The 23,460-nt window shown below is 49.0% G+C and overlaps 1 protein-coding gene, 1 long non-coding RNA gene and 2 pseudogenes across 2 annotated transcripts in view; all 4 read right to left on the reverse strand.

Moving 5' to 3' along the window:
• The window catches only part of LOC141937304 (uncharacterized), a 155,324-nt gene extending 138,580 nt beyond the window's left edge, over nucleotides 1-16,744 (reverse strand). The window contains exon 1 of the long non-coding RNA XR_012626885.1: nucleotides 16,604-16,744. This is a non-coding gene — a long non-coding RNA (uncharacterized LOC141937304). The remainder of the gene's footprint in view (nucleotides 1-16,603) is intronic.
• LOC141937282 (uncharacterized) lies at nucleotides 1,521-5,429 on the reverse strand (annotated as a pseudogene).
• LOC141937301 (uncharacterized) lies at nucleotides 14,603-16,179 on the reverse strand. Its single transcript, XM_074854889.1, has one exon. The coding sequence runs from the start codon at nucleotides 16,177-16,179 to the stop codon at nucleotides 15,199-15,201; it is 981 nt and encodes a 326-aa protein (XP_074710990.1). The 3' UTR covers nucleotides 14,603-15,198.
• A 2,512-nt stretch (nucleotides 16,745-19,256) lies between the features above and the next one.
• On the reverse strand, nucleotides 19,257-23,449 carry LOC141937294 (uncharacterized; annotated as a pseudogene).
• Between the last annotated feature and the right edge of the window lie 11 nt (nucleotides 23,450-23,460).

Below are 23,460 nucleotides of genomic sequence, written 5' to 3' on the forward strand. Positions count from 1 at the left end.
CCCCCAGTGTCCCCCAGTGTCCTGAGACATTCTTCAGCATCCTGAGATGTTGTCCCGATCCAATATCGGGGTGGGTTCTTAAACGATCCCAAGAGCGAGATTAAGACACAAACGAGGTCAGATGCTGTATAACCTTGTGAACTTTATTTCCCGTAACAATTAGTAATTGCGATAGGACAGAGAGAAAAGGAAAGAGAAAGTCAGAATCCCTAAGCCAGAAAACAGTAGAGATGCAGCTAATTACCGCCACCACCAGGGATCCAGCGATGTTCCGTAGACTCGGCCTCGGTGCAGGTGGTGGTGCTCCAAGCTCCGCCGAGGTCCCAGCTCCAGGTAACAGTTGTTAGTGGCAGGTTGCAAAGACAGTGGCACCAAGAGAGGAGTACGCAGTCCTTTAGTCCCCACGATTTCCCCGAAGAGTCCGCCCATTTCCACGGAGCTCATTGTAATATGTGCCGCCCCGTGGTCCTCCGTACGCGCATGCCCAGGTGTTCATGGTGGCTGTGCTGGTGGTGGTGGGGGGGTTGTCGACCTCCTCCCCGCACCCAGCTTGCGCGCAGGTACAGCTTGGCAGGCACTGCCAAGGCTGTCGTTGTTCTCACTTTGAGCGGACGTCGTGGTTTTGTCGGGGACTCTGTAGCGTACTCCTTTAGAACAACAGGATGCTGGGGGTGGGAAGTGGTGGTCGCGGAGCAGCAATGTTGAGACAAACAATGTCTAACACAGTTCCTTACACCACCCCGTGGCTCAACATTGCTGCCTTCATGGTGGCGATAAAGATAACAGTACAGAGAGAGAGAGAGAATACCAGAAAAGAGCAAAATACAATAACAAATGAGATTTCCAACAACTTTTCTTTCCATAAACATGTCTTTAACAATATCCTTAACAGCTATAAGCATTTTTACTAACAAACATATCATTAACAACAAATATAAACATTTTTAACTGACAAACACATAACCAATAACATCTTTTAACAGATATATCACGCTTACAACTAACCAACTTTATAAAGCCAAAGCATCTTATGAACTAATTTTAAGGTTCCGATGAATTAACAGAAGAACGTAATGGCAGTTTACATGATCGACATTTACAGGGACAAAAAAGGAGAATAAGCATAACAATTAGGATAGCGATTAAGAAAGCAAAGACTACAATGTGAATCAAAATAAAATCTGACACATCTTCCATCTTTGCCCGCGGTTTTAACCAAAATACCACAAAATGTTTGAGTCTCTGGCCGTCCACACCGTCCGCTGCAGTTGGGATCAGCATGCGCAGCAGGAAAAAATTCCTTTCCCTGCCCCCTTTTCCTACTGCGCATGCATCATTAGGGCCTAGAAACTTCTTTCCCAAACTTAAAGGTAAATAAACAACACTATCTATAACAACATTAACAACATCCTAAGTAAACATATAAAAAGATAACAGTAACAGTATTGACTAACAGGTTTTTTTAACTAAACAAAGTTAAAGCGCTGTCTCAGCCAGGGCCGGGAAATGCGTCCTCAGTTCTATCCCAACCCGGACTGAGGAATGCGATCTTGGTTCCACTTCAAACTGGACCAAGGAATGAGCTCTCGGCTCTGTCTCAGACCGGACCGAGGAATGTGCCCTTGGTCCCGTCTTAGGGCGGACCGAGGAATGTGCTCTCGGCCCTTGGCGGCGGGGAGGGGAGGGAGGTGGTTGTTTACACGAGACAGCACAACTACAAGACGGTTTACATGGACACTTACCGGATGAAAACATACAAAACGCAAGAGTAAATACAGCAATAGCCAACAAAGTAAGAGCCAGAAAATCAAGTATTAAAAGGGCATACATTCTGATTATTATCACCAACTGCGATGCCGGAGAGTAAAAGGTGGTCGGACTGGCCTGAGCCGGGGATCTGCCAAAATGGACGCCCTCAGCCCAGAGCGCATGTGCTGTTTAAATGATTGATACAGCTACAGGCTTTGGTTGGCGAACGATACGAATCTGCTTTACACCATCAGGTGTGACAATAGATATAAATTGCATGTTAGAAACAACATGTTGGATTAACTGAATAAAGCAAGGAAGAATACACGGCAAAAACATCAGGGCGGCAAATGCACATAGGAGATAAAATAGAAGTTGCTTTACCCATGGTGCTCCGGGTAGCCAAGACCATAGATCACCACTCCAACCATTCCATGTTTGAACAGGGACATGAGCTGGTTTCCTAATATCTGTGGTCAGTTGAAGGACTACTTCACCTACATCGGCTATTTCCAGACAACAATTAGAAACATTAAGTTTTCCACACACTCCTCCCTCTTCAGCTAGTAGGTGGTCTAAAACCATACGATGTTGAAGGATTGCAGTGCGCATCTGTTGAGATTGTTGATAAACTCAACAGATCGTTTGCTGCGGACAGTCCTCTTGTTCCCTAGCTTATCATATAGTCTTATTCCCAACTGAGGTAGTGGGTTGTTATACCACCCCGTGACTGGAGTGGTGGCCTACAATAGGGGTCATAATAATCAAAGCCTGGGGATAAAGCCCATTCACAAACACTTTCCCCAACTCGTACTCCTCTCTCTTTTTGTCCATTTAAGGCAACAAATACCTTTTCCAGGAAAGTGGAGTTGCCAGGGATCAGCATCCTCAGTCCAGTATGGACTGTATTGAAATTGCTGACCCACCATTCTCGGTTAGCACTTAGAGAGCCAGAGCTTCCTCCGGAACCAAGGGAGAGGAGAACAGTCGCCCAAAACAGTTTCGACGATGGTACACAACACATCCTACAAATATTAATAAGGCAACAGACATCAATACTATACAAAGGGTCAAAATCCACATAAGGATCCCCCGTCGTGACTCAGGATATCGTTCTCCAGGGAAGGTTTGACCTGCGAGAGAAAAGGAAAGAAAAATCTTCTCGGTTCCTTTTGAGAACCGGAGGTGAGTTATAATCAGAAAGATGGAATAATCCACCTTGTATTAATTTTGTGCTCCTTTCTATAAGCATCTTTGGCCTTCCAGGTGTACTTATTAAGGGGTGTGTCCAACACCAGTGGCACTGTGCCCACTGTAGGAAGTGCGACCAAGACAGGTTGTCCTGGAAAATGAGAGGGATTGCTGGGGGTGGAGGTGTAACAGCTGCGAGCTGTCCTCCAGGCCGGGCAGGAGGCAACTGACCTCGCCATCCTCTTTAGGGACCTGGAGACCTTGTGCAGTGACACCCGCCAGTTCTGCACAAGTTGTTCTAATTTTTGGGTTGGGAGTCCGTCCATCAAGTCACGGGGAATGCCTTTCTGAAGCCCTAGTTGCCACAGTCCCTGTCGAGTTAGGGGTCTCTCTCTCCCAGAATTCTGACATCGGGGTGATCCCAAGCCTTGGCCCTTCCTCATGGATGATTGTCGCCCATTCATTTGCTCCACAGCCCGTACGACCTTGGTTTCAGTTCTTTGGGACGATCCACCAACGGGGCCATATTTTCTCCCAAAATTAATCAATTCCTGGGCTACCTCTCCCCATGTCCATACTTTCCTCCCTGGCTGTCGGTGGTCAGGGGTCACTATCCCCTCCAGAGCAGCCGTCATTCTTTCTGCATTGGGGGTGTTTTGAATCTTCCCTTGCAACTGAATGCCAATGGGTTTCAGGGAGTCAGGAAGTCCTCGTATCAGGGGAGTCATCCTCTCTGGGTCCACAGGCATCATCATCAGGGAGCCCTGTTTAGGCTTGAGCTCCCGATCATACATCATCTGCAGACAGGCTGCCTTCTGCACACTTTCCACTAACTGATCCACTGTTCCTGTTATGGCGAGGGGATCCCCCCTCTCCAAGGGGTTCAGCCCTCCAGCCCAGTACGTGACTCTCTGAGTTAATGACCATGGGGCTGTGCGGTCGCCGGTAGTTAAAAACACACCCGGACCCCAATATCCTTCTGCTTCTTTCTCTGACAACAAGATTCCATTCCCTCCTGACAAAGACACACTCCACACATATTCTGCCTCTGATTCCTTTGCAGTCCTTGCAAAATCCTTTTTCAACTTTGCCAATTCGGTTGCTGTAAATGGGGCTTCTTTGGTGATAACCTGAGGACGGTTATCTCTATCATCCTCGTACACATACTCTGTTTTAACCAACGGATACATGTGGGGGGGGGCTTTTTACAGTTTCTTTTGTCTTTTGCAAATCCCCTTGGGGACAAATTTGCCGTACCCCTTCTCCAGAAGTTTCACCTCTGCCTTCGCCAGTGTATCCGTCTTCCTCAAAAGTTGCTCCCTCAATTCATCCTTTAATATTATATTTTGTTTCCTCTCCTTCTCTAGAAATTCTTTGGTTTCTTTCAATTGTTCCTGCAGGGTCTGTATGACCCTCTGCAGGGAGTCTATTACCATATCAGTTTGATACGACTTCTGCCTTTTCTCTTCCACCGCAGCTGCCAGACTGGCACCCAGGACTGCACATATAAAACCTTTGCCCTTGCCAGACCTGACTTTCGCATCTTTCTGCAGGGCAACAATCCTATCAGTAACAGCCTGTAAGTTGTACCAGTTCCCTCGGGCCCAATCCATCCCAGGCACCGAAGGTCTTGATTTATGTTTCTCCAACAATTTAAACAAAGTTTCCTTCCCTATTTTGGATACTTCCTCTTTTGAGGGGTTTTCTAAAGCAATACTCATTTTTCTCCAAAGCAAAACAACAACTCCTCAGTTACAGAATATTACACAATGTCAAATTTCCCCTGTTCACTCTCAGGAGGCCAAATCTGAATTTAACACAAAAGCAATGCAAAGGGGATTTATCGTCCTGAGAGGGCCACACCTGGGTATGCAAGTACCCCCTGTTCAGTCTCAGGAGGTCACAACTTACTGTAACACAAAAAGGGGGTTATTTCATCCTGAGAGGTTTGCATCCAACACAGCAAGTTAGTACAGCACTCTCATCTCAAGGGATCCTGTCCGTGACGCCATTTAAAATGTCCCGATCCAATATCGGGGTGGGTTCTTAAACGATCCCAAGAGCGAGATTAAGACACAAACGAGGTCAGATGCTGTATAACCTTGTGAACTTTATTTCCCGTAACAATTAGTAATTGCGATAGGACAGAGAGAAAAGGAAAGAGAAAGTCAGAATCCCTAAACCAGAAAACAGTAGAGATGCAGCTAATTACCGCCACCACCAGGGATCCAGCGATGTTCCGTAGACTTGGCCTCGGTGCAGGTGGTGGTGCTCCAAGCTCCACCGAGGTCCCAGCTCCAGGTAACAGTTGTTAGTGGCAGGTTGCAAAGACAGTGGCACCAAGAGAGGAGTACGCAGTCCTTTAGTCCCCACGATTTCCCCGAAGAGTCCGCCCATTTCCACGGAGCTCATTGTAATATGTGCCGCCCCGTGGTCCTCCGTACGCGCATGCCCAGGTGTTCATGGTGGCTGTGCTGGCGGGGGGGGGGGGGTGTCGACCTGCGGTCCCTTCTCCCCGCACCCAGCTTGCGCGCAGGTACAGCTTGGCAGGCACTGCCAAGGCTGTCGTTGTTCTCACTTTGAGCGGACGTCGTGGTTTTGTCGGGGACTCTGTAGCGTACTCCTTTAGAACAACAGGATGCTGGGGGTGGGAAGTGGTGGTCGCGGAGCAGCAATGTTGAGACAATGTCTAACACAGTTCCTTACAGATGTGTTCTTCAGCGTGCTGGGACCCCTCTGGTTGGGGGGTACAGGGGGTGACCTGAGTGCCCCCCAATGTCCCCGAGGGTCCCAGGACCCCCTTCACAGGCTGCTCACCCCCGGGGATCCCCTCTAACTATCTGCATGTGCTGTTAATAACCCAATGAACTCCCAGTGCCCCCAGTTCATCCCAGTGCCCCACAGCGCCCCACAGTGCAGCCCTGTCCCTCCATGTCCCCGGGGCTCTTGGAGACGCACCAGGGCTTGCACAAGTCCCAGGTATTGCACCAGCATTTGCACCAGCCCCAAATGTGGCACATGCTTTTGTACTAGCCTGAGCATCGCACAGGCCTTTGCACAAGCTGCAAACTTTGCACACATGTTTGCACACGCATTTGTACAACTCCAAAACGTTACATGAGCCTTTCCCCCAGCCCTCAGACTTGCACAAGCCTTTACACAAGCCCCAGCCTTTGCACACCCACTTGCAGAAGCCCCACTGTTATCCAACTCTTTGCCCCGCCCCCCCACTCAGGGGAGGGCAGTGGTTGGGGGTAGATGCAGAGTGGGACCAGTTCCACTTAAACCAGCAGCTCCCAGTTCCCTGCCCCTCTTCCTTCAGCTCCCAGTGCCCCTCCCCACTACCTCTGACCCCCCAATCCCATTACCCCCTCCGGACATGCCCCTTCACTTCACCCTACTCCAGCTCTCCCTTCACCACCAGCTCCAAACCACAGTACTGCTGCAGTGGGTCTTCTCCTGTCCCGCCCTCGCTGATCAGCAGCGGGGGTGGAATTTGGCAAATTTGGGATGGCGGGTGTCCCCCAAATCCCCTTGCCCCCCATATCCAACCCCTCCTCCTCCCAGATGCCTGGGTCCCTTAGGGCAGCGCTGTGTTCAACACCTGTCCCCTGCCTGCCCAGGATGGGAGTTTTGGGGTGCTGGGGGGAATGGGGTCCTCAGGAATGGGGGTGCTGGTGGTGTGGGTATCCCTAAGCAGGAGGCCCCTTTCCCCCACTTCCTGGGTGCCTGGGTCCTTCAGGGCAGCGCTGCGCCTGCAGCAACCTCCCCTCACTTAAGATGTAGTTTCAGCGTTCACCCAAGCGATGACAAAATCTCCTAATCGGTCATTATACGTGTACGAATCACCACACAACGCTTTAATTCTCATTTTGGGGACAAAGAGCCATCTTCTAGATTTTCACACATCTCTGAACTTCAGAGACCATTGCCTGCTAGTACTCTGCTCGTCACTAATACAATTACTTTTGTTTGTGCCTTCTGTGCTCTTTCCCTGAGGAAAAGAAGGGACCCACGTGTGGTGGGTTGATCTCACCAGATGCCTGGCAGCCAGAAAAAGCCCGACCCAGGGATGGAACAGCTGATTTCAGCGGCGGCCTTTGAAGCAAGGACAGAGGTGGTCAGGGCTGTGGGAAAGGAGGCAGGGAGGAGGGGTTGTGGAGAACACCAGGAGAATCACAGAATGACAGAATCACTCAGGTTGGAAAAACCCTTGGGATCATCAAGTCCAACCATCAGCCTGACTCTACAAAGTTCTCCCCTACACCACATCCCCCAACATCTCATCCAAATGACCCTTAAACACATCCAGGGATGGGGACTCCACCACCTCCCTGGGCAGCCTATTCCACTGTCTGATCACTCTTTCTGTGAAAAAGTTTTTCCTCATGTCCAGTCTGAACCTCTCCTGTTGCAGTTCAAAACCATTCCCTCTTGTTCTATCGCTAATCACCTGTGAGAAGAGACCAGCACCAACCTCTCTACAATGTCCTTTCAGGTAGTTGTAGAGAGTGATGAGGTCTCCCCTTACACTTCTCCTCCTCACGCTAAACAGTCCCAGCTCCTCCAATCGCTCCTCACAGGATTTATTCTCCAGGCCCTTCACCAGCTTCGTTGCCCTCCTCTGCACTTGCTCCAGCACCTCGAGATCTCTCTCGTATCGAGGTGCCCAAAACTGGACACAATACTCCAGGTGTGGCCTCACCAGTGCAGAGCACAGGGGGACTATCACCTCCCTACTCCTGCTGGTCACACTATTTCTAATACAAGCCAGGATGCCATTGGCTTTCTTGGCCACCTGGGCACACTGCTGGCTCATGCTTGTCAATTAGAACCCCCAGATCCTTCTCTTCCAGACAGCTCCTGCCACACCTCTGAAGACTGTGGCCATGCAAGGGGTTATTTGTGGCCCAAGTGCAAGACCTGCCACTTGTCCTTGTTGAACCTCATCCCGTTAATGTTGGCCACCGATCCAATCTATCCAGGTCTCTCTGTAGAGCCTCCCTGTCCTCATGCAGATCGACACTCCCGCTTAACTTGGTGTCATCTGCAAACTTACTGATGATACACTCTATGTTCTTATCAAGATCATCAATAAAGATTTTGAACAGAAATGGCCCCAACACCGAGCCCTGAGGAACAAGACAGAGAAGTGAACAAGGCGCTAAACTTCTAAGTGTAACAACAAGAACAGACTTCATCTCTTTGTTACCAAGCAGAGATGGAGTCAAGAGGTATCATTCCCCAACAAAGTGCTGCCCAGATGCTCATGGACAGAGGATTTCTTCAAACAATCCCATTTATTGGGTATTTATTTAGGGTAAATCCCTCCTGCACCTCCAAGCTGGAGGATCATCACAACTGAGCGGGTGCAGAGGCTGCACGGGAAGCGGGGAACTGACTCATGTTCAGCTCGTCATGGGGCAGAGGAGGAGGTGCAGCACATTCCCCATGAGGTGCTCCCTAGGGGTGCAGCAGCACCTTGCTGGCAGATCCCCCACGGTGCCCAGCTCTGGTCGAAGACGTGCCCAAGGGATGGTCTCAGGCACGCGAGCAGCAGGCTGTTGGTGATGTTGTTCTTGGAGCTGCTCAGGTTTTCACAGGTGCTGCCCCATCCCAAGGCTGGATGCAGCTCCATCAGAAAGGAGTTCTTGGGGAGGGCTTGGCAGGTGCAGTAGAGGTCCCCATTTTCTCTAGAGGCTTGTCTTGACCTGAGGTGTCACTGGGGTCTGCTTTGCCCTCCCAGTCATCCTCCATTCCTCATCCACACTGCTGGCTGCTGCTGTCAGAGTCAGCGCTGGTCGAGCCAGTAGAGCCTGAAGAGCTTGAGCAGGGTTTCAGAAGAGGCCCAAACCCACCAGGTCCAGCGGGCAGTGAAGAGCACACCTTCCAGAGTGAGGCCGTGCAGCTCCTGGCTCCTCTGCTCCATCTCCTCCAGCAGCCAGGTCATGCCTGCCTCTCCTGCTCCTCACGGTGTCGCAGGTGGTCTTGTGTGGCCGTGTCTATGTGGGGGATGCTGTTTTGCTGATTAGGGATACCAATTAAACTCAGACACCAGAGTGAAAAGAGTAAGCATATTTTACTGGGGATAACTAAATAATGTAACAGAATGATACAGAAAACATGCAGTAAGAAAAGGCAGAATAATACACCTAAAGCAACAAATAGGAAAATACAGGGTAATGCGCCAAATCATTACTACGCGGCAGAGAGAATAGTGATTAAGAAAGATCCATCACCACTTGCACCCATTACCATCATCCAGACCTGCAGGCGCTGGGCAGCCCCAATTACAGCGAGGATTTGCTGAGCTTTTCCCGGCAAGTGGGAAGTCCCACGCGGTGTGTCCACCTGTAGGTGAGGCATCCAAAGTCGCTGCAAGCAGGTCCAGCCTTATATACCAAAAATCAGCAAGGCAGAATAGCTGGCACCTTTGTTTTGAGCAGAAAATATCTGGTTTCATTCTCCTGTTGGATTCCACCCAAAGCCTGGCCAGGGCTCGGTGGGCAAGAGCAAGTGAGTTTCCAACAAGGCCAAATACTTGGGTTCTCAGTCTTGAACAAGGCTGAGAAAGGAAAGCTGGATACATTCTCTCGGCCTTTCATCCTCACTATGTGGGAACTCAGACATAGGTCCTGCACAGACAGGCGACTGTGCAGGTCTCTGCTTGCCAAGAGTGCCTGAGCCTGGCACTCGCATCGGAGGGAGTCAGAGACACCGTCTGTGTGCAGTGTGATCAAGTAAACGATCTGCTCAGGCAGGTGATCGAATTGAAGGAGGAGGTAGAAAGGTTGAGATCAATCAAAGAGTGAAAAAATGAGATTGACTGGTGGAGCTACACTCTGAGTCAAAGACAACAGGTAGAGGCTCTACAAGAAATACATGACTCCCTCCCCTCCTCTCACCAGGCAGAAGGAGGGCATGTGGAGGGCAGGGGGGAATGGAGTCAGGTCCTTCCTCGGAAAGGCAAGCAAAAACCTCCTCCACCCTCCTCACCTTCCCAGTTGTCATTATACAATAGGCATGAGGTGTTGGAACTAGACAGCCAGCCAAATGAAGATGGAAATGAGGACTCACTTGGTGAGTCATCTACTGCTTGTCCCTCAGCCCCAAGACTTATGACTTCTTCAAGTAAGAAGGAAAGGAGGGTAATTGTAGTGGGTGACTCTGTTCTGAGGGGTACAGAGGGGCCCATATGTTGACCAGACCCATACCTTAGAGAAGACTGCTGCCTCCCTGGGGCTCAGGTCAGAGATATTAAAAGGAAAATCACTAGTCTGGTGCGGCCCTCTGATTACTACCCCTTATTGGTTATCCAGGCAGGTAACAATGAGGTGGTAGAAAGAAGTTTTAAGTCACTCAAAAAGGACTTCAAAGCACTGGGGTGGCTAGTTGAAGGCTCGGGAGCTCAGGTCGTGTTTTCGTCAATCCCTCAAGTGTAAGGGAAAACCACTGATAGAGGGTGGAAAACATATCTGATTAACACGTGACTCAGAGACTGGTGCCACCATCGGAATTTTGGGTTTGACCATGGCGAGGTTTATAAGGCACCTGGTCTGCTGGCAACAAATGAGCAGCTGTCTCTGAGGGGGAAAAGGATTCTGGGGCAAGAGTTAGCAGGGCTTATTGACAGGGCTTTAAACTAGATATGAGGGGGGACGGGGAGATAACTGGGCATGTTAGGAACAAGCTCAAGGGAAGCGTGCCAAAGCTTGAAGGCTGGTGGACTGGTGAGGGCTCTCCCTCTGCCACTTCATTTGAGAGAAGGGAAAGATGTTTAGGAACCGTGGAAGCACTTGAGAAGGGTCTGGTAGGGAATGGGGTCCGTGCTCACAAGAGGGTATTGGATTCACGAGCTCTTCTCAAGTGCATCTATACCAATGCACCAGTATGAGCAACAAACAGGGGGAGCTTGAGGCCATGATGCAGCACGAGAACTATGACATAGTAGCTATAACAGAAACGTGGTGGGATGCCTCACATGACTGGAGTGCTGCAATTGATGGCTACAAGATCTTCAGAAGGGATAGACAGGGAAGGAGAGGTGGTGGAGTGGCCCTGTATGTAAGAGAATGCTATGACAGCTCAGAAATCAAGTATAGTGATAATGGGGTTGAGAGTGTTTGGATTAGGTTAAGGGCCAATAGAGCAGATCTTGCTGTGGGAGTCTGCTATAGACCCCCCAACCAAAGCAGTGAGTGGATGAAGCTTTCTACAAACAGTTGGGAGAAATCTCGTGGTCACTTGCCGTTGTTCTTGTGGGGGACTTTAACCTCCCGGATATCTGCTGGGATCACAGCACAGCAGAGAGGGAACAATCCAGGAGGTTCCGGGAATGTGTGGAGGATAACTTCCTCATACAGCTGGTGAGTGAGCCGACCAGGGGAGGTGCCCTCCTGGACCTGCTTCTTGTGAACAGGGAAGAGCTTGTGGGGGAGGTAAAGGTTGGAGGCCATGTAGGGTGCAGTGATCATGAGATGATCAAATTTTCGATCCTTCGAGAAACAAAGAGAGGAGTTAGTAAAACTGCCACCTTAGACTTCTGGAGGGCTAACTTTGACCTGTTCAAGAGACTGATTAACAGAATCGCTTGGGAGGCTGCCTTGAAGGAAATGGGAGTCCAGGAAGGCTGGACATACTTCAAGAGCGAAGTCTTAAAGGCACAGGAGCAGGCTGTTCCCGTGTGCCGAAAAATAAGCAGGCGGGGAAGGAGACCAGCCTGGCTAAACAGGGACCTTTGGCTGGATCTCAAGAACAAAAGGAGAATCTATCGCCTTTGGAAGAGGGGCCAGGTCTCTCATGAAGACTGTAAAAATGTAGTGAAGTTATGCAGGGAGAACATTAGGAGAGCCAAAGCGCAGCTAGAGCTCAGCTTGGCTACAGCTGTTAAGGATAACAAAAAATCTTTCTATAAATTTGTCAACAGCAAGAGGAGGATTCGAGAAAATCTCCCTCCCCTACTGGATGCAGAGGGAAACATGGTAACTAAGGATGAGGAAAAGGCTGAGGTGCTCAACACCTACTTTGCCTCAGTCTTTAGCAGTGGAACTGGCTGTTCCCTGGACACCCAGCCTCATGAGCTGGGAGATGGGGAGGGGAAGCAGAATGAGGTCAGCACCGTTGAAGAGGAAGTGGTCAGAGACCTGCTACACCATTTGGATGCACACAAGTCTGTGGGACTGGATGGGTTACACCCAAAGGTGCTGAGGGAGTTGGCAGATGTGCTCGCCAAGCCGCTGTGCATGATTTATCTGAAGTCATGGCTAACTGGGGAGGTCCCATTGGACTGGAGGGTGGCAAATGTGACACCCATCTACAAGAAAGGCAGGAAGGAGGATCCAGGAAACTATAGAGCTGTCATTCTGACCTCGGTGCCAGGGAAGGTCATGGAGCAGGTCACCTTGAGTGCCATTAAAAGTCATATAATGGACAACCAGGGGATCAGGCCTAGACAGCATGGGTTTATGAAAGGCAGGTCCTGCCTGACAAACCTGGTCTCCTTCTATGACAGGGCGACCCGCTTATTGGATGTGAATGTTGTCTACCTTGACATCAGTAAGGCCTTTGACACCGTTTCCCACAGCATTCTCCTGGCGAAACTGACTGCTTGCGGCTTGGATGGGCGCACGCTTTGCTGGGTAAAAAACTGGTTCGATGGCCGGGCCCAAAGAGTGGTGTTGAACGGAGTTAAATCCAGTTGGCGGCCCGTCACGAGTGGTGTCCCCCAGGGCTCGGTTTTGGGGCCACTCCTCTTTAATATCTTTATTGATGATCTAGATGAGGGGATTGAGTGCACCCTCAGTAAGTTTGCAGACGACACCAAGTTGGGTGGGAGTGTTGATCTGCTTGAGGGTAGGGAGGCTCTGCAGAGAGACCTGGACAGGCTGGATTCATGGGCTAAGGCCAACTGTATGAGCTTCAATAAGGCCAGATTGCAGGTGCTGCACTTCAGCCACAACAACCCCCAGCAGCGTTACAGGCTTGTGGAGGAGTGGCTGGAGAGCTGCCAGTCAGAGAGGGACCTGGGGGTGTGGATTGACAGCTGGCTGATCATGAGTCAGCAGTGTGCCCAGGTGGCCAAGAAGGCCAATGGTATCCTGGCTTGTGTCAGAAATAGTGTGGCCAGCAGGGACAGGGAAGTGATCTTACCCCTGTACTCGGCACTGGTGAGGCCGCACCTCGATTACTGTGTCCAGTTCAATTTTGGGCCCCTCACTACAAAAAGGACATTGAATCACTTGAGCGTGTCCAAAGAAGCGCAATGAAGCTGGTGAAGGGTCTGGAGCACATGTCGTACAAGGAGGTTGTTTAGTCTGGAGAAGAGGAGGCTGAGGGGAGTCCTCATCGCTCTCTACAGCTACCTGCAAGGAGGCTGCAGAGAACTGGGGATGAGTCTCTTTAACCAAGGAACAAGCGATAGGACATGAGGGAACGGCCTCTAATTGCGCCGGGGAAGGTCTAGACTGGATATTAGGAAACTTTTCTTTACAGAACGGGTTGTTAGGAGTTGGAACGGATTGCCCAGGGAGGTGGTGGAGTCCCCATCCCTGGAGGTGTTTAAGAGTAAGGTTGACTTAGCGCTTAGGGATATGCTGTAGTTGGGAACTGTCAGTGTTAGGTCAATGGTTGGACTGGATGATCTTCAAGGTCTTTTCCAACCTAGACGATTCTGTGATTCTGTGATAACTACAAATAGACCTTTTTCCCAAGTTGTATACCTTTTTTCAGCATCTTTAAAGCTACGAGAATAAAAACCAATGGGCCTAACAGGACCCTCTGGTCCCTTTTGCCACAAATGGATGGACAGTCCAGTCTTGGCGAACCCCCATTCAATTTCAACTGGATCTGTTGGGTGAATTGGACCCAGGGCTTGACAGGCAGTCGCTTCAAACACCAACAGCTGTAAAGCCTCGTTATGGACTGGAGTCCATTTCCACCAAGCTCTCTTTCACAATAAGTCATACAACGGCCTAGCAATAATTGAAAAATCAGGAATGTGATTCCTCCAAAACACAAGCAACCCTAGTGCATGCTGTAAGTCTTTCTTTGACTCTGGCATCTTGATCTGATCGAGAGAGGAGAGAGTATCCAGTGGGATACACGTCATGCCTTCCTCCCACCAGATTCCTAAAAATTTTACCTCGCTTGAAGGCGTTTGTGTTTTCTTAGGTGGAATTGTCAGCCCTATACTTTCTAGATGCGTGATGATGTCCTTCTGAGTTTCTCTAACTTCTTCTACCTGACTCCTTCCTATGAGTACATCATCTATGTATTGATAAATCTTCACCTCTGCTTTTCTGGGGATTGTTTCCAGCTCTTGTGCTAGAGCATGGTGAGCTAGTGTGGTAGAGTGCTTGTATCCTTGAGGCAGTAGTGTAAAGGTGTACTGCTGTCCTTCCCAGGTGAAGGCAATGCGATCCTGGTCCTCAGGCTGTAAAGGGACCATAAAAAACATATCTTTGACATCAATTGTTGCCATGACAGGGTGGGATTGTTCCTGAATGGTTGCTATCAATTCAGCAATGTTTGGTACAGCAGCTGTTAGTGAACCTGTGTTGGCATTGAGCCTCCTATAGTCTATTGTCAATCTCCATTTGCCATTTGGTTTTTTGGACCAGCCATGCTGGAGAGTTGAAGGGGGAGTGAGTGGGGACCACAACCCCTTGTTTTCTCAGTTCTTCCAGAACTGGTGTAATTCCCTCCCTTGCTCCTAGAGACAATGGGTAGGGTTTAACATTGGTCAGTTTAGAGGGAGGTAGGGTAGGTGCCGCTTGCAATAAACGCACCTCTGTGCCCAATGTTTCAGTCAATTGCCTGATCTGGGGAACACCAAAAGACCATGAGTTTCCCTGGGTGTCCCGCCACTCCCTACCCTTTAAAACATCTATACCTAAAAGATTCATCTGAAAAGATCCTATGGCCACCATGGTGTTGACAGGGTTTTCCTCTCCTGGTAACCATAGTGTCACCAGAGTCATAGGTACTGACTGTGTTTTTCCCAAGGCATTTAAAACAATTAGGTTTCTAGATGGAATTGAGATTCCACATTGTTCTGCTTCGGTCCGCGTTAGCGCAGTGATTTCTACCCCAGTATCAATCAGAAATGTTACCAGTCTTTTCTTTGGTCCTACAGCAACAGTAATCAATAAATCCCCTTTTGTGTTGCAGGTGAGTTGTCTTACAAACATCCATCCTCCACCTCCCCCCTCACCTTTGGGGGGCGGAGGGTCTAGTTTCCCGCCACCTACTTTTCCCCAGTCAGCTCCTCCCAAGGTCTATCAAGGGTGGAGCATTAGGGGTTGGTCTGAAAGTGACCCTTTGTCCTGACCATTTCTGCACAAGTTGTTCTAATTTTTGAGTCGGGAGTCCACCCATCAAGTCCCGGGGAATGCCTTTCTGAAGCCCTAGCTGCCACAGTGCCTGTCGAGTTAGGGGCCTCTCTCTCCCAGAATTGTGACCTCGGGGTGACTCCGAGCCTTGGCCCTTCCTCATGGATGATTGTGGCCCACTAATATGCTCTGCAACCCATACGAACCTGGTTTCGGTTCTTTGGGACGATCCACCAACAGGGCCATATTTTCTCCCAAAATAAATCAATTCCTGGGCTACCTCTCCCCATGTCCATACTTTCGTCCCAGGCCGTAGATGGTCAGGGGTCACTATCCCCTCCAGAGCGGCCATCATTCTTTCTGCATTGGGAGTGTTCTGAAACTTCCCTTGTAGTTGAATGCCAGTGGGTTTCACGGAGTCAGGAAGTGCTCGTATCAGGGGAGTCATCCTCTCTGAGTCCACAGGCATCATCATCGGGGAGCCCTGGTTGGGCTTGAGCTCTCGATCATACATCATCTGGAAACAGGCTGCCTTCTGCACACTTTCCACTAACTGATCCACTGTTCCTGTTATGGCAAGGGGATCCCCCCTCTCCAAGGGGTTCAGCCCTCCCGCCCAGTACGCAGCTCTCTGAGTCAATGACCACGGGGCTCGGCAGTCACCGGTAGTTAGAAACACACCCAGACCCCAAAATCCTTCTGTTTCTTTCTCTGACAACAAAATTCCATCCCCTCCTGACAAGGACACTCTCCACACATACTCTGTCTCCGATTCTTTTGCAGTCCTTGCAAAATCTTGTCTCAGCTTTGCCAATTTGGTTGCTGTAAATGGGACCTCTTTGGTGATAACGTGAGGGCAGTTATCGCTATCGTCCTCGTACACATACTCTGTTTTAACCAGTGGATACATATGGGGAAGGCTTTCTACGGTTTCTTTTGCCTTCTGCAAATCTCCTTGGACATAAATCTGCCGTATCCCCTGTCACGTCCCGCTCAGACGAGGGGGACAAGTGACTCAGATTCGCAAATCCCCAGTGGAGCGGACAACAAGTCTCCAAGTCTAAACATTTATTAACTACTCACAATGTACTAATTGAACACACGATAGTTGGCTAAGTATATAGCAAGTTGTGGCAAGCAATAGAATATGCCTTGCATTGCTTAATAGGAAAGGGAAAAGAGGGAGATAGAGGGAATGGGGAAATACAGATCACCGGTCTGGGTTTCTGCGCTGATCCTGCCGACGAGGGTTCCGGGAGGCACGGGAGACATCCGTCTTTTTTGCTGGCATCTGTCTTCTTCGCTTCCCTGCACTCTCTCTCCCCAGGCCGCACCCCCCCCCCCCGCCTTCTTGATTTATACCCACTTTCCTTGGGTCCATCCCCTAGGTCGACCCACATACCTACGTATCCCATGTACGGGGAGGGGTGAGGTGTTTCATGGGATGATGTAATTAGCATGATCATGTTAGCCCTCATTAGCATATTGAGGGGTGTTAACTTTAATATGCATTTTGTGGATAATGAAGCAAAGGTCATTCACCAGACAGATGGCCCTTGAAGTTTTGGCCAGGTGCACCAGAGCAGAGCCGTCCTGTCTTCACAGGGCTCCCTCCTCCAGCCCCATATTGTGTTATTCGGGCAGCCTTATCAGCTTCGACCTCCACAGAATGCACCCTGTGACTCATAGTTTTGTCTTGCGAGTGTTTGAGGCATTTCTTTGATCAGCCTCAACTTTTGCTTTCTCAGGCTGTTTTTCTTAGTTTCTCACAGGCCTGGTTTCTCGTCTCTCACATCCCACCCCGTGACTCAAACACTCCAAGTTCTTCTTTGACCATTGTGATCCCAAAAGGTATAGGGAAAAGGAAGACAGAAGGTGAGAGAGCATATAGCTAATTGCTGCAAGGCATACTATTAAAAGCAAAAATTTGCATAATATCACAATACTAATATTTACAAGCCATCTTCCCCACCCCGTGAGTCCTGAGGATCCCAGTGATGTGACCCATGACCCAGGGTTCCATCCATCAAACTAGTCCATCAGTCAATAAAAAGGTTCTCACTTCCCGTTGTTGATCATCTTCATCATGGCACGGTCTCCTCTATAGAGGTGGTGGCATTGTGGATGATGATGTAACATTCTCCCTCAGTTAGATTCAGCACACCGCACAGTCCATGTTCCTTCAGCAATGCTAGCCGGATTCTGCAACGCCATCTTAGATGCTTGTTGGGTCTGCACCTTTAATTCCTTAAAGGCATATCTTGTTAGTACATATAATTGCTAAGTTAAATTTTCTAAAACTATTTGAGGTTACACAATCACATTATCAGGTCTATAAGGATTTAAATGGGAATACAATTTAATATTCAGGTACAATTCATTAATGCTTAATTTGTGGGATCAGACCCCTTCAACTAGTCTTTGATGACTGCATCTTGCTGTTGATGGATGTGGTGTTGTAAGGACCACATACAGTTATATGAGCTAGCACTGTAATCTGTTTGGTATTTGCAAGCACCAATTTGCAGTCACAGGTGGCTCACAGGCTTCCTTTATTTTAGAGGTGATTCCCAATAAGGTAACTTAAGGCACAACTCCAGGTTAACCTTCCAATAAGTGGACTCATTAAATGTACCTGTAAAATTTCCTGGATTGTTGATTGTAATTGATTGGCAATGATTTACTCCACACTCAGCAAGTATGATTCCACAAATTATATAATAATGTAAGCAGATTAAAAATAATAAATAGCCAATAATGCCTACAACCATTGAAAGCACTAAAAGTAACATAGGTCTCCTGTTGTCCAGGATCAATGCTCTGTAAAACACGTATGTACATGACAAAACAATGATGGTTAGAAAGAAGGGACAATCCACCTGGTATTGATGCGGTATTCTTTCCCATGGGCATCAGTAGCCACCCATGAACAAATATTGATGGGAGTTTTTAGGGTTAGGGGTACTTGCCCCACGGTGGGCAAGTCTATTAGAACAGGTTGTCCAGGATAATGGAGCGGGTTTGCAGGGTCTTTAGTCTCTTTTTTCCTGGCGAGTATGGACAGAGGCTTAGGACAGAACGCGGTAAATCGTGGGCACCCATTAATTCCCCACTGGCTGTTTATCTTCATTACTGCGTCTGGCACCCGTTGTGGCCATCCTGGTTCGAGGGGTTTTAGGGCCTGCTTTAGAAGTCCATTGGTGCGTTCCACAATTCCATTTGCTTGGGGATAGTATGGAGTATGGAAAATCCACTGAATTCCTTCATCTGGAGCCCACTCCTGAACCACCCCGGCAGTAAAGTGACTACCGTTGTCTGATTGGATCGATTTGGGCTTAGGCAAGTAGCTAAACCAATGTTTTAACCCCTTCCCTGGAGGGATTTGAGCAAGCTCCTGTGCTAGTGCATAATGAGCGATGGTCGGCGAATGGCAGTATCCCTGGGGGAGACGTGTAAAAGTAAATTGCATGCCTTCCCATGTAAAGGCAAAGCGATCTCTGTCTGCCTCCTGTATGGGGACCATAAAGAACATATCTTTCACATCAATAGTTGCTAAGATCTGGTGGGCTTGTTCCTGTATGGTTGCAATCAGTTCAGCTATATTAGGCACTGCAGCTGTTAGAGGACCTGTATTGGCATTTAATCGCCGATAGTCAATTGTCAGACGCCACTTTCCGTTAGGTTTACGGACTGGCCACACTGGGGAATTATAGGGTGAGTGAGTTGGAACGATTATCCCTTGCTCCCGCAGCTCTGCTATTACCGGAGTGATCCCCTCCCTTGCACCTAACGGTAAGGCGTAAGGTTTCACATTAACAGTTTTAGAAGGAGGAAGCGCAGGCGCTTGCTGTAGAAGTCTTATAGAGGCAGTTGGGGACCCAAATTTCCATTCCCTTCCTTTTGAATCCACCCAAGCTTGTCCCTTCAATAGGTCAAGTCCCAGGATATTTGTGGGAAAATTTCCCAGGATCATCATAGCCTCTGTTGCAGTTTCATTCCCAGGTAACCAGCATTTCACCCGAGCAGTCGGCTGTGGCTTAGAGTCCCCGAAAACATCTGTAACCCAGATCTGCTTTTTGTCAGCAATTATGCCATTCCACTTGGCAACCTCAGTTTGGAGTGCTGAAATCTGAGCACCCGTATCTACTAGAAATGTAACTGGAGTTTTAAAGGGACCGAGCGGAAAGGTAATCAACAAGTCTCCTTTAGTATTCTCTGTGAGCCTCCTTAAGTGGACCCACCCGCCATCCCCCGGCTCACTTACTGGGGATGGCGCATCCAGTTTCCCGACCCTAAATCAATCAAGTCTTCTTCAGGGGCAGTTGGTGTTTGAGAAGCAATTACCACCATCTCGTTAGTTTCCAGCTCTGTCCCTCCCTTTGCTCGAAAGGTCCGCTCGGTTGGGGGGGGCAGCTTTCTTTTGTCTTTCCAGGCTCGAATGAGCTTTTCTAAAACTGTAGTAGGCATACCATCCATTAACTCTCGGGGAATTCCCTGTCCAATTCCCTCAGTCCACAAGAGGTTTCTCTTTGCTCTTAAAACTTGCGGAGGGGAAGGAGGCGGATTTTCCTGCTGTTCCACTCTGTGTACCGAGGGCTTAGGTTTACCCATTCCCCTGGTAAGGCCCATTCTCCGGCCATAATTTATTAAGTCCTGAGCTATCTCTCCCCAGGTCATGGCTTCTCCCCCCGCCCGTCTCCCCCCTCGCGGGGCTAATGCATTCCGCAAACGATCTTGTAATTGTACTGCATGTGATTTCAAAGAGTCCGGCAAGCCCCGAATCAGGGGAGTCATTTGATCGGGGTTAGCAATTAATAGCATCGGGGAAGGCTGCTGCAGAACCAAACGCCTGTCATGCATTAATTGGAGACAAGCAGCCTTCTGCAGACTTTAGGTCAAATGATTTACAGTTGGGGTCTCAATACATACTGGATCCCCCCTTTCCAAGGGGTCCAGACCCCCAGCCCAATAAGCAGCTCGTTGAGTTAACGACCACGGCTCTCTCTGGTCGTCAGTAACTAAGAAAACCCCTGGCCCCCAGTACCCCTGGGCCTCATCTGCTGATAACAAAATTCGGTCACCACCAGTCAAAGATACCCTCCACACGTATTCAGTCTCAGTTTCCTGAGCTCGTCTGGTATATTCCTCCTGAATGTTCGCAAGCTCAGTCGCTGGATACGGTGTCGTTCAAATGGTGAGCTGAGGAGCTCTTCCACCCTGACCCTCGGTGGTCTCCGTTTTAATTAATGGTCTTAAATTTGCCCCCTCATTTTCGGGGTAAAAAATTTCTCGGCTTATCTCTAAATCCTTTGTTGGATACAAGGGTCTGGCTGCTGCTTTTGCCAGACTCGTAACTCCCTGTTCACTATCCGGAACAGAGCCGAAATCTGTCCGGTTGCAGGTTTCTTGTTCATTCCTCTCTTTTTCGGACCGTGAGATTTTTTCTCGGTCCAAGGCATCTAACAGAGCCATGTGAAATCGCTGAGAGGTGTTACGCTCATCAGCTAACTGGCTTTTCAGAACTTCAGTTTGCTCTTGCCAGAGTTTAGCTTTTTGTTCAGTAACTTTACGTTCCTCAACCAATTGATCCTGGAGAGCTTTTACCAGATCTTGTAAGGATTTGATCATTTCCCCTTCTAATTGTTTCTTAACATGTTTCTCTTTTTGGGCTGCAGTCAGTGCTGCCCCTAATACAGCGCACACTACAGCTTTTCCTTTGCCTGGTCGCGACCCTTGCAGCCCCGCAAGTACATTAATATAGCTTGCCACTGCTTCTGGATTATGCCAATTATCGTGGGCCCAAACCTCTACTAAAGGAGGAGGACAAGCCTTATACTCCTTCAGTTTCTCAAAAATAGGGGAGCAGTCAAGCACCGATATTTCCTGGCCAGTCATGGCTTGCCACTGCTCGAACCTCTCCTGGCTTAGAGCTGAGAGGTCACTTCCCGATTCTCCCTGTCCTTATCGGATAGAGAATCGGTATCCCTACGACCCTTTCCCAGCATATAGCTGAGGGGCCAATTCCCAGTTCTCCCTGTCCGAGTTGGTCAGATAGAGAACCAGTATCTCATAAGACTTTCCGACACCGAAGGGGATCCTGCCGACTACGCCAATTTTAATGTCACGTCCCGCTCAGACGAGGGGGACAAGTGACTCAGATTCGCAAATCCCCAATGGAGCGGACAACAAGTCTCCAAGTCTAAACATTTATTAACTACTCACAATGTACTAATTGAACACACGATAGTTGGCTAAGTATATAGCAAGTTGTGGCAAGCAATAGAATATGCCTTGCATTGCTTAATAGGAAAGGGAAAAGAGGGAGATAGAGGGAATGGGGAAATACAGATCACCGGTCTGGGTTTCTGCGCTGCTCCTGCCGACGAGGGTTCCGGGAGGCACGGGAGACATCCGTCTTTTTTGCTGGCATCTGTCTTCTTCGCTTCCCTGCACTCTCTCTCCCCAGGCCGCACCCCCCCCCCCCGCCTTCTTGATTTATACCCACTTTCCTTGGGTCCATCCCCTAGGTCGACCCACATACCTACGTATCCCATGTACGGGGAGGGGTGAGGTGTTTCATGGGATGATGTAATTAGCATGATCATGTTAGCCCTCATTAGCATATTGAGGGGTGTTAACTTTAATATGCATTTTGTGGATAATGAAGCAAAGGTCATTCACCGGACAGATGGCCCTTGAAGTTTTGGCCAGGTGCACCAGAGCAGAGCCGTCCTGTCTTCATAGGGCTCCCTCCTCCAGCCCCATATTGTGTTATTCGGGCAGCCTTATCAGCTTCGACCTCCACAGAATGCACCCTGTGACTCATAGTTTTGTCTTGCGAGTGTTTGAGGCATTTCTTTGATCAGCCTCAACTTTTGCTTTCTCAGGCTGTTTTTCTTAGTTTCTCACAGGCCTGGTTTCTCATCTCTCACATCCCCTTCTCCAAAAGCTTCACTTCTGCCTCCGCCAGTGTATCCGTTTCCCTCAAAAGTTGCTCCCTCAACTCATCTTTAATATTATATTTTGATTCCTTTCCTCCTCTAGCAATTCTTTGGTTTCCTTCAATTGTTTCTGCAGGGTCTGGATGACCCTCTGCAGAGAGTCTATTACAGTATCAGCTTGACAAGGCTTCTGCTTTCTCTCTGCCACCACAGCTGCCAGACTCACTCCTAACACTGCACAAATTATAGCTTTTCCTTTCCCCCTCCTAACCTTAGCTTCCTGCTGCAATATGCTTATCCTATCCACCACCCTCTGCAGTTGAAACTAGTGTTTTTTCGCCCAGTCTTGTCCCTGAACTGAGGGGTGAGACCAGTGTGCCTCCGAAAGATCATATAATTTACCTATGCCTTCAACCCGTGAGGACACATCATCACAAGCATCGGCTGCCTTCTGGGCAGCTATTCTTTTTCCTTTTCTTAATGCAAAAGGGGATTATCATCCTGAGAGGGTCACACCTTAATGTCAAATTCCCCCTTTTCTCTCCCAGGAATCCAGACCTGAATCTAACACAAAAGCAACTCAAAGGGGTTTTCGTCCTGAGAGGGTCACACCTTAATGTCAAAATTCCCCTGCTCATGCTCATTCTCAAGTGGTCACACCTTATTCAAACACAAATGCTCACTCTTCCTCCTGTTCACTCTCAGGAGGTCACACCTTAATGTAACACAAAGGGGGTTATTTCATCCTGAGAGGTTTGCATCCAGCACAGCAAGGTAGTACAGCACTCTCGTCTGTAGGGATCTTGTCTGTGACACCAATTTAAAATGTCCCGATCCGATATCGGGGAGGGTTCTTAAATGATCCCAAGAGCGAGATTAAGACACAAACCAGGTCAGATGCTGTACAACCTTGTAAACTTTATTGTACACATAGCTGGTAATAGCAGTAGGACAGAGAGAAAAGAAAGGAAAAAAGTCAGAATCCCTAAGCAATCAAGTGGTAGAGATGCAGCAAGACTAATTACCACCACCACAAATCCAGCGACATCCTGTTGGCTTGATGCAGGTGATGGTGTTCCAAGCTCCAAGCTCTGCCAAAGTCTCAGCTCCAAGGAAGGATGAGATGACAGGGGTGAATAGCGTGCTCATGAAAAAGGAGTGCCCCGCCCTTTTATTGTCCCAGTTCCCACGATCTCTCCGAAGAGTCCACCAATTTCCAGGGAGCTCATTGTAATACATGCCGCCCCGTG

This window comes from Strix uralensis, chromosome 39, assembly GCF_047716275.1.
Source record: "Strix uralensis isolate ZFMK-TIS-50842 chromosome 39, bStrUra1, whole genome shotgun sequence".
In the NCBI taxonomy this organism is placed as follows: Eukaryota; Metazoa; Chordata; class Aves; order Strigiformes; family Strigidae; genus Strix; species Strix uralensis.

What these genes read in the sequence shown, in the direction of transcription:
- LOC141937301 (XM_074854889.1), bottom strand. Translation starts at nt 16,179, where the DNA reads ATGTATCCACTGGTTAAAACAGAGTATGTGTACGAGGACGATAGCGAT.